At 46.6% G+C, this 10,825-nt stretch overlaps 1 protein-coding gene across 1 annotated transcript; it reads left to right on the top strand.

Annotated features, from left to right (window-relative positions):
- Positions 1–8: 8 nt before the first annotated feature.
- On the top strand, positions 9–4,006 carry WDR77 (WD repeat domain 77; the record flags this gene model as incomplete). The annotated part of the gene is made up of 9 exons (XM_009072106.1): positions 9–129; positions 817–958; positions 1,031–1,080; positions 1,641–1,711; positions 2,068–2,122; positions 2,376–2,447; positions 2,540–2,648; positions 3,094–3,162; positions 3,526–4,006. Coding segments are annotated over 9 exons (849 nt in total), but the record flags the coding sequence as incomplete, so codon positions are not given.
- Between the last annotated feature and the right edge of the window lie 6,819 nt (positions 4,007–10,825).

Raw genomic sequence — 10,825 nt, 5'->3', positions numbered from 1 at the left:
TCTGGGTGTTTGCTGACCCGCAGCGCGCACCCAGCGAAGGGTTCTGCACCGCCGGGGTACAGACCGAGGCGGGAGTTGCCGATCTGTGCTGGGTGGATGATCGGGGTATCCTGGTGGCTTCCGACTCGGGTAAGTAACGGGGATATCTCCTGGAGTGTGTCCTTCGCTGAGCTGTGTTCTCTGTCCCGTTGTCGTGGGTGTCATCTTGCCCTCCAGTGGGGTGGGAGACATCCTTAGGGGAGATCTTATCACCCTCTACAACTCCCTGACAGGAGGTTGGAGTCAGATGGGGGTTGGTCTCTTCTCCCAGGCAACCAGCAGCAGGACAAGAGGGCACAGACTCAAGCTCTGCCAGGGGAGGGTTAGGTTGGATATGAGGAAGAGATTTTTTCTGGAGAGAGTGCTCAGGCATTGGAATGTGCTGCCCAGGGAGGTGGTGGATTCACCATCCCTGGAGGTTTTCAAGCTGAGACTGGATGTGGCACTTAGTGCCATGGTCTAGTGACCACAGTAGGGTTGGACTTGATGATCTCAGAGGTCTCGTCCAACCTGGTTGATTCTGTGACTCTGGGTGTCCCTGCCTTCCCCTCTGCTGAGCTGGGTGATCCTCCTCCTTCCCCTCCACTGAAATGGGTATCACCACTTTTGAGCTGGGTGGGTGATGCTCACTCTCCACTGACCTGGGTGTCACCTGCTCTGAGCTGGGTGGTCCTCTCTTTCCCCCTTGCTGAGCTGAGTGTCCTCCCCATTCCCCTCCACTAAGGTAGGTGTCAGCAGTCCCTCCTCTGAGCTGGGTGACCCCCTGTATCCCCACAGGTGCTGTGGAGCTGTGGGAGCTGGAGGAGAATGAGACACTCATCGTGAACAAATTCTGTAAATATGAGCACGATGACATCGTGACGTCGGTGTCGGTCCTGGCCAACAGCACACAAGCTGTCAGTGCCAGCAGGGACTTCTGGTGAGTGTCCCCAGCCCTGTGCCCATGCACCAGGGCCAGTGCTGGGTGCTGACTGCTCACTCTTGTCCTCAGTGTGAAGGTCTGGGACATCCCAGAGCAAACGGTGCTGCACTCCTACAGAGGTGAGTTCCAAACCAGCCCCTGGTCCAGCCCTTCGTCCCCCTCACTCCTTGCTGCAGGCTGAGCTTGCACCTGCAGCATCACCAGTGACCTCCTACGTGCCAAACCACACTTGGGGGCATCAAATGTTTGCCAGTCTGTGAAGTTTCTCCCTTATTTCTTTGCCTGTTGTTCATTTCTCCTCACACAAATGTTTGCCTTACATCCCTGAAGTGTGTTTTAGGGTTATTTTTTCCGTGCTGAGATGTTTCTTCTACCTGTATATGACCCATATTTGTTTTGAACAACAGCCCATTTGCGGTGGTGATCTCTGGAGAAGTGTTACCATCACCTCTGGCCACAGCAGAGGCCACACTTTACAATCACAGACTGGTTTGGGTTGGAAGAGACCCTAAAGATCATCCCATTCCATCCCTTGCCATGGGCAGGGACACCTTCCACTAGCCCAGGTTGCTCCAAGCCTCATCCAGCTTGGCCTTGAACACTTCCAGGGACAGCTTCTCTGGGCAACCTGTGCCAGGAAAGTTGGAGACAATCTTTGAGGCTCTTTATCCTTTTGTAGCTCACTCCGCGGCAGTGACGTGTGTGGCTTCCTGTCCTGGTAAGGACACTGTGTTCCTGTCCTGTGCTGAGGTAAAGCTCACTCTGTTGTCTCAATCTGCCTGGTAAAACTGAGATTGAAGTGCAGTTAGTTACAGCTTAATGCAGTTAGAAACCACCTGTTGTGTTACAAGTTGTGTTATTTCAGTGTTCCAGTCTGATAAGTTGACAGTCAGCTTAGCAAGCTGATTCCTACAGGTTTGTTTTACATTTTGGGAGCTCCTAGTTCTCTTCTGGTGATCACTGAGAGCTGCAGTTAGTGACAGCATCATTTTAACCCAGATGGAAGGGGAGGTGGTTTTGACTGTGGGTCAGCAGCAGCTCTGCAGAATCTAAGCTTATGCAGGAAAGAAATTTTAAAACCCTTTTCATTCCCTTTGGATTTGTAGGACAACAGAACTTTACTCTGGGACACCAGATGCCCCAAACCAGCTACTCGAATTGGTATGTTTCTGTACACAGTCACTGCTTGTGCATGAGTTTGTGTTGGAAGGAATAAATGATGTGCCTGACTTCTGTGTCTGACTCCAAATCTAGTGAGGTGATGGTAGCAAAGCCTGTTAAAACCTAAGGAGGTCTAACACTGTCACAGAAGCACAGTAAGGTTAAAACACTTGTCTTAATGCTAAATGAACTAAAGTAGGAATATCTTTGTGCTGATTCTTTTCACACTCATCCCAGTTTTTTCCCCTCACAGTTTGCAGTGCCTGTAATTACCTCCCTACCTCAGTCATGTGGCATCCACAGAAAAGTGACGTCTTCGTTTTGGGTAAGAATTTTCACTTTGACCAGTCAAATCAAGCAAGGTCTTTGTTTTCACACGACAGTTTTGGTAGTAACTTTGTTCTCCCTCTCTCCAAGGTGATGAAAGTGGAACAGTTGCACTAGTAGACACAAAGAATCCTGACTCTGCCCTCAGTGCTGCTGTGCACATCCGGAGCATCACGGGGTTTGCATTTTCTACACATAGGTACAGTCTGATACCTTGGTACAGAATGTGTGACTGCATCCCCTTGAAAGCCTTATATTTTGGGGGGGTTAAAACCTGTGAGAATACTAGTTTGGGTCTTTTCATCAAAAAGTTTGTAGCAAAGAACAGAGTAAAGCAAGCAAGGTCTCACTTTTGACCTGTGTGAACATTTCTGCAGTTTCAGGTTTACTGACCCACTCACTGTGGGGATTTTTCTAATCACAATCATCAGATTAAAGAAGGATCTCATCCTTTCTGGCTCTGAGAGAATATTCTCAGTGCACTGGCAAAGTGCCAGTGCTGAAAACACTTCTGTGAGCTTTCTATGGCTGGTAATTCACTGTACTTGAGTCAGGATCACTAAAAAACCCTACTTTTCACAAGTTTATCCCTAAAAATTGTTGTGCTTGATTGTTCTAACTGTGGTCTCATCTCTGTCCTCCAGTTCCCCCTTACTGGCTACAATCAGTGAAGACTGTTCAGTCGCTGTTCTCGACTCAGACCTCTCAGAGGTGTAAGTACAGGCAGAACTTGCTCACTCCTGTGGTTATTTGTCTTGTTGTCTTCTCAACTGACTTACTTGTCCATAGAGTCATAGAATCCCAGAATGGTTTGGGTTGGAGGGACCTTAAAATTCACCCAGTTCCACCCTCTGCCATGGGCAGGGACACCTTCCACCAGCCCAGGGTGCTCCAAGCCCCATCCAACCTGACCTGGAACACTCCCAGGGATGGAGCAGCTACAGCTGCTCTGGGCAACCTGGAGGTGAAAGATGAAAACACTCCTAAGTAGGGGAGCATCAAAGTAGCAGTTAGGAGTTGCACAAACCCATAAACTCTTAGTGCTCGATGACTGAGGCAGTGTTGGTGTTTTCCAGGTTCAGAAACCGTTCGCATCGAGACTTTGTCAAAGGCTTGTCCTGGTCTCCCTCAGATGATGCCTTGCTCACCACAGTTGGATGGGATCATCAGGTTTTGCATCACACCATCCCCCTACCAACGGGTGAACCTTCTGGAGTCAACTGTGTAAAAGAATAGTTTTATAAACTCATGGTCCAAGTTCCTTCCTGGCATCACTTTGATTCTGCTGAAGTCGAAGGTGTGTGTGAACTGGAATTGGGAATGGTTTTTTGTCTGCCTTGAAGCTTGTGGCTAAGAAGGTTCCTGTAGCAATTTTGAATTAGGCATAAGTTAGTTACAAACCAAGCTTTATTGTCTCCTCAGGACTGGCTTCTTCTGTACTACTTTACCCAGAAAAAAATTGACTTCAGGCACAGAGGAGACTTGGACGGACAGGAATTAGGTGTAAGGACAAAAAAAGAGCCAAAAAGACTTGATTCCTCCCTCAGTTCTCCAAACCATCCATGTAATGAATGGAAGCATATTTTGGGGGAGGTTCACAACACACCTCTTGTAGTAGGATGTGAGAACCTCAGCCCTGAGCAAACTTCTTTGCTCTGTAAATCAGTTCTTCCAGTGGAATGGGAAGACATTAGCATTTAAAGACTAGAAGGTTTCCAGTGCTGTCCTCAATGCAGCAGGTGGTTTAGGGGATTGGGCTTCAGTACCAGTGTGGATCCCCTGGGGAGCACTGTTCCTGGTGTGAGGAGTCCTGTATCCTGTAAAATGAGGATCCCATCTGTAATTAAACACCTTCCTGATGGTGCTGACACCCTGGGACCTGTGATGCTTGGCCCTGAGGCCAGTTCAAGGGACTGCAGCATGCTGAAGGCCACAAGTGAGCAGTTGCTGTGCTGTTTGACACCACATTTCATCTCCTCTGTGCTGAAGACAACTCATTCAACCTGTGAACAAAAGGTTTATGTAAGGGAAAAACTGGACTAAGGACTTCAGTTGTCATTTGCTTGCTCCTGTAACAGAGTCTGCTTAGTGATAAACCAAACTCCTCCTGCACTTGTGACGAGTGACTTCTTGTGCTGAGGGGGACCAAGTGTTCCCACAACCCCCAGAACAGACTCCACACAATCCTTAGAGGTGTTTTTTGTCATGTACCACATACATTTCTAACTAAACTGTTTCCCTGGAACATATTTAACCAAAAAACCAAGTCATTGCTCTGCATGCATTGCTGCTGCTGTAGGTATGGCTTGGTCTGGCCTAGTATTTCCTAGACAGAATTAAGTCCTGACTAGTGAAACACAACTCCTTTTGAAATGAATGTTACCCATGGTTCTTTAGCATGATAGCAGCACTTAAATGTACACTGCTTCAGTGTTTAGCCCTGCATACACCTAGGTTTGAGTTGTGCAGAGCCACAGCTCATTTGTAGCAGAGTAAGCTTTTCCAGGCTCTGCACTTTTCTCATCTCCTCGTAAACCTCACTTGCTGCTTTTCAATTCCCATGTCATACAGGTGTTTACAGAGCAAACTTCCTGTTCTAGAGCAGTGTATGACAAGGAAGAGGTAAATGGTGGTAAAAACTGACAAGTTCCTTCAAAAATTACCCCTTGAACCACAAAACCAGTTCCCTTGTTGAGCACCTCAACCGAAACCTCAACCAGATGATGTGCTGCTTCTGAAGAAGTTGTCTTGGAAGATGGTTTTTAAATAAATCACAGTTTTCATTTGTAACTGGGTTTAAGTTTCACTGAGCCACTTGTGTAGCATTGAGGAGCCAGCTGAGATCATCCACACACTGCCAGTTGTGATTTCAGTCCCTGATATTAAACTGTTCTTAAATAAATGCTCACCAGATTCCTGTTTAATGCCAGGGATGATTCTTCATATTAATATATGCATTCATATCTTATATTAATAGGATTTTTCAGCACTAGCACAAGGCAGACTCTGTGTCCTGCTTGTTTCAGGAAGATTTTTCTCTCCAAAACTCCACTGGGTTTCCACTGTGCAAAGCTAAAAAAGTTTCAAACATCAAGTCTAAACATGAAATTCCTCACATTACCAACCTGTGAGCAAAACACAACAGCTCATGGCAAAAAGAAACCTGGTGGGTGGTGCAGCCTATATGGGCAGCAGGTCATTAGTGAGATATTGTTTCTAGAATTAAACCCATAAAAAAACCCAACAAAAAAGGTGGGTGGTGCAGCCTATATGGGCAGCTGGTCATTAGTGAGATGTAGTTTCTAGAATTAAACACTAAAAAAAACCCAACAAAAACCCCCTAAATGCCTCAGCATTTGGCAGATGTTTCCTGTGCCACAGGGTGGCAGCAGCTGCCCTTGGCAAGGGGCAAGGCAAGACCTTTCCTGCTCTGCACTTTGCTGTAAAGTGGATCTACTGAGTAGAGGTGATTCTTCCCCTCTGCTCTGCTCTGGTGAGACCCACCTGGAATACTGCACACAGTTCTGGTGTCCTCAACATCAGAAGGACATGGAACTGTTGGAGCAAGTCCAGAGGAGGCCATGAAGTTGCTAAGAGGACTGGAGCATCTCCCCTGTGAGGACAGGCTGAGGGAGTTGGGGCTGTTCAGCCTGGAGAAGAGAAGGTTGTGTGGAGACCTCAGAGCAACTTTTCACTCTCTGAAGGGCCTACAAGGAGCTGGAGAGGGACTCTGTGTTAGGAACTGCAGGGACAGGACAAGGGGAAATGGGCTCAAATTGTAGGTTCAAATTGTAGGATGAGGCCTTGAGCAACCTGATCTAGTGAGGAGGTGTCCCTGGCCAGGGCAGGGAGTTTGGGCTGGATGATCTGTAAGGTCCATTCCACCCCTTAAATTCTATGATTTGATGATTTTGCCTGTACTACTGCTAGCAAGACTATAGTAAATAGTCACATGGACACACAGACAGCATGGCAGAAACACCAGCAATCCCACATCAGTGCCTGTTGTCTTTGCTGCTATCTGCAAAGGAATTGGAGTGAATTCTCTGGGGTTTGTGGTTTGCTCAGCTGTCTCTGCACTACACCCCAGTCAGGTTTGGGGCTGCTCCTGTAAATACCTTGTGGCTCAAGTAAAGTACACACACTGCACACTTCCCTCCTGGAGAACCTGGTTCTGGAGCCAGAGTTGGATGAAAGAGATGAGAATGCAAATCAGTTTAATTTTGAGGAGTGGAGAGAACAAGCCACTCTGTGGAGAAGCCTTTTATGTTGCTGCTTGCATTGCTCACCCTGTGCTTGCAATTTTGGGCACAACATTCTAGTTGGGACATGTAACAAGTGCGTGTGAGTTTCGTTCCTAATGAAGAGCTCAAATCCAAGAACTATTTATAGAAGCAGAACAGCCTGAGCTGCACAAACTCACTGCCAGCCTGCCCAACCAGCTGGACGTGAGGGACAGGGCACTTAGGGCTTAGCTGCCCATTCATGCCTTGATTTGGCTTCTAAAAACACTCAAATGGCCACAGGGTTTATATCAATTGCTCAGTAGAAATTGGCCCAAGCCCTGGCTAAGCTGAAATTCAAACTTGCTGAGTCCTTTTAATCTGATGTGCAAAGATCTCTGTCTTAGAGCAGACACAGCATTTCTGGGGCATTGAACAAAGTCAGGCCACACATGTACTAAAACAATACATCAGAAATATTGAATGCGAGAAGGTTGGTTTTAATGGCACTCATAAATAAGAGACTTTGGTCAACACTTTACTGTTAAAGCTCTGTTATACTCCTTTAGGTACTTTTGAGGAAGAGGAAGCTGCAGGGGATAAGTGTATCCAGATTTAAATGACCAAACTGCATCAGAGAAGGTGAAGTGGGAATAATTCCAGGGTCAGGCTTCAAGGTTGCTCTGGGCTATAAGGCAGATTGCTTTGCTCTCTTACTACCACTTAGTTTCCTCCTCTTCTGCTGCTAAATTTATAGACAATCACAGAGTATCCTGACCTGGAAGGGACTCACAAGGATCTGCACAGGACAGCCCCAAAATCCCACCCTGAGAGCATTGGCCAAACACTCCTAGAGCTCTGTCAGGTTTGGGGCTGTGCCCACTGCCCTGGGGAGCTGTTCAGTGCCCAAACACCTCTGGGGGATGAACCTTGTCCTGATATCCAACCTAAACCTCCTAACCTAAATCCCCTGAGCCTAAACCTCCTCCAGCTGCTCCCTGAGATCCCATCACTGGTCACCAGAGAAGAGATCAGTGAAACAGAGCTGGGGAGGAGCAGAAACAGGAATCAAAGTACAATTTATCTACATACCTGACAAAGTTACCTTCCCCAGGGAGTTCTTCCCCAGCCCTGCAGTGCTCACTCTTTTTTTAGAGATGAACTTTCTCTCCCAGTGTTTCTGCTGCCAACAGCTCTGACAGTGGTTCCTTTGTCACACACAGTTCCCAACGGCCCCAACATAAATGTCTAGTTGTTACTGAAACACTAGGACTTTGCTGAATGCATTCAAAAGCAGCAGGGATAGCCCAGAGAGTTTAAAGAATAGAAGAGGTTCCACTGCTTCAAACATGTTTGCTAACCAGTTTTACAACTGGGAGCAGAGTCCAGCCTGGTTTAGTGGCAGCTTATGTAGTGTGCACTCCCAGAATGTGTTCTGGAGGGAATAATGACTGTTTTCTAAAGTTGACTTACATGATCATGCTTCTAATAGTAAATCTAGACAAATATATCTGCTAAAAGTGAGACATTCCATGCTCAGTAACACCAGATTTCACCTACCTAAGAGTTGTGTGTCTGGGTGAAAGGGTCAGTGTGACATTCAGAGCAAGTGACAGCAGCAGAGTGTCACATTCTTGCTCTGAAAAGAAAATACTTGGGGGATATGCTCCAATTTAGAACTCTTCAAGTGGAAAAGTGCATACCCCCTACACTTCTCCCTCCCTTCAGTGGGCAAAGTCAGTCCTGAAGTCTCTCAAAAAGCCTTTAAATTTAAAACTCTCTTGGAGAACTGATTTGCAGTTAGAGCTTATTGTTTGGGAGAGTGGATTGGAGAGGGGGAAGGATCAGGAAAAAAAAAAAAGCAATAAAGTTGCAATATTATCAGTGAGGTTCCTTTGTTTTCTTTCAAGTTAAAGTGCTGAAACTTCCCTCAGGACTAAAATGTGGCCCTGAGATCACTCAAACAGGATTAAGGCTTTGTTTCCACAGCATAGAAATCTCCAGATGCTCCTTGCATGGTGAAACTTTCATGTTTTGGGGCTGGGGATATTCCACATGACACTTAAATACCCATATAGTTACTCCACAGTCACTTTTCTCCATAAACACTTTTTAAAACCAACACCCAGATCAGATATTTCAAACCTGTTGTTTCAATATTGGCTGAGGTGAACACTGGAAATCTTCCAAGTCACTGCGACTTCCTGGCATAAAAATACCTTTTGAATTAGTTATTAGACTGATTGTGGTATTTGCATTTTCATTTTATTCACAGCAAAGTAAAGTTCAGAATACTTTGAAGCTGCTGCAATGTCTGAAAGGGCTGTTAAATTATTGGGTAGAGCTGGAAATAACACAGAACGTAGAACATCAGTGACATGACACAAATATCAAGATAACTTTTGAGAATTCCATGGTGAAGGAAGGTTTATCACTGAATTTGAGCTGAACTGTAGAGCAAAATCTGCTTACAGGCACAACATCCAGGTCTCTGCAAGGCAGGATAAACTGGAGTGGAACAAATGGCATTTATGGTATTGAAAATAGAAAGTGCTTTCCATAAAAATAGACTAATGTCTCAAAGTGCTTTTAGTTTGTCAGAGATTAGACAACATTCTCTACACGTTTTTACACTTATCTTACAGTGATCTGCAGCAAGTTTACCTACAAGGAAGATCCCATATTTCTAGTTTCAGCAAGTTGGCTATTCAAAACTTTGGTCAGCTGTGGTGAGACTGGATATACTCTGGAGTATAAAATACCCTCTGTAAGGCTACTCACATCTCCCACCTACCACACAGCCACCACCAGCTCCTTCAGAGGCACCAGCAGGAAGCAGGGACAGGTTTGCACCTCTGGAAACAGAGGGAGCCAGCTCCCTTAGGCATGGCACTGCAGGAGTAAGGACACTCCACAATCACATGGAAATTTAGCTTCTCGGTCCTCAAATCAGACAAATGAAAGCCAAGTCTCAGTAGAACAGTTTATATGGATGCTGTGGCTTAGCTTTTCCAGGTGTGGGGAGTTACATGGGTATGAAGTGGTAAGAGACCCCTCAGGGAAAGCACCAGCAACACAGCACCGTGGCGAGTCGCTGGCACACACCAGCTAAAGGGAAAAGGATTGCTCTCTGTCCTGTCTCCAAAGTGCTTCAGCCATTCATCCAAGCCTCACAGCCTCCTTCCACAAGGAATAATTGCCAACAGAAACATTTACAGTGACCAAAAGGCACAGGAAAGCAAGGCCCTGCTCCCAAAGCTGCTCCCTGGAGAAGGGGTCAGACCCCTGGTCCAGCAGGACAGGCACTGCCAGCCAGGAGCTGGTTTAAGGCATTGGCATTATTGATTTGCTCCAGGCTGTTGAAGGAGGTGGGGACAGAAGAGGTCAGGATCTAGACATCCTAAGCTTTTTCTACCCCATTGGCCTCATGTTATTTAATCCTCCTCATGTAGCTATACACTGGTTGCTTCCATCCTGCACATCTCCCAGTTGGTTTCTCCCTACTCCTAAGCATGTTGGAGTTAAACCAGTTAAAAAAAACAAACTGAAAACAATCTCTCCAGTCTTGATGCTCTTCAAAAAAGAACTAAAAGGATGCTCCTTGGCTTTCTTAGACAACCTATCAGGCTGCAATTCTGAAAATAATCCAGGGGGAAACAGGCAAAAGGAAACCCACGTTTGCTCACGTAACAAGACATCGACCTGTCCTCTGCAGTAACTACTCTCCATGACAGTCTTTAGAGAAAAGTCCAAGTCCCAGGTTGGCTCCCCACCTTCTCCACCTGTAGTTTCAAGCAGTGCATTTGCTGGCTGGGTTGGGACCATGCCTGGTGCCCGTGGAGAAGGAAATGACCAACCCAGGCACCTCCTCACCCATTCCCAGCCGTGGAGGTGATGGAGCTGCCCTGTGGACAAGTCTACCGGTGGCCACTCTGGTAGGCATAGGAGATGGGCTGGCGTGTCCCAGGCCTGACTGTGAAGGTGTTGGTAGGTCCACCATACTGTGGGCTGCCATGTCTGGAAGGAAAACAGAGGGAAAGTCACTGAAAGCCAAGGAAAAAGGTTGGGTTTACTCAGCATTGCAATGATGTGTTTTTTTCTCGTTCTAGCTGGGCGGTGTGGGTTTTGTTGCCTGGCATCTCTGTTCAGTGGT

The sequence above is a fragment of the Acanthisitta chloris genome, unplaced genomic scaffold (genome assembly GCF_000695815.1).
Source record: "Acanthisitta chloris isolate BGI_N310 unplaced genomic scaffold, ASM69581v1 scaffold4193, whole genome shotgun sequence".
In the NCBI taxonomy this organism is placed as follows: Eukaryota; Metazoa; Chordata; class Aves; order Passeriformes; family Acanthisittidae; genus Acanthisitta; species Acanthisitta chloris.
This window is presented reverse-complemented; position numbering and strand designations above follow the sequence as displayed.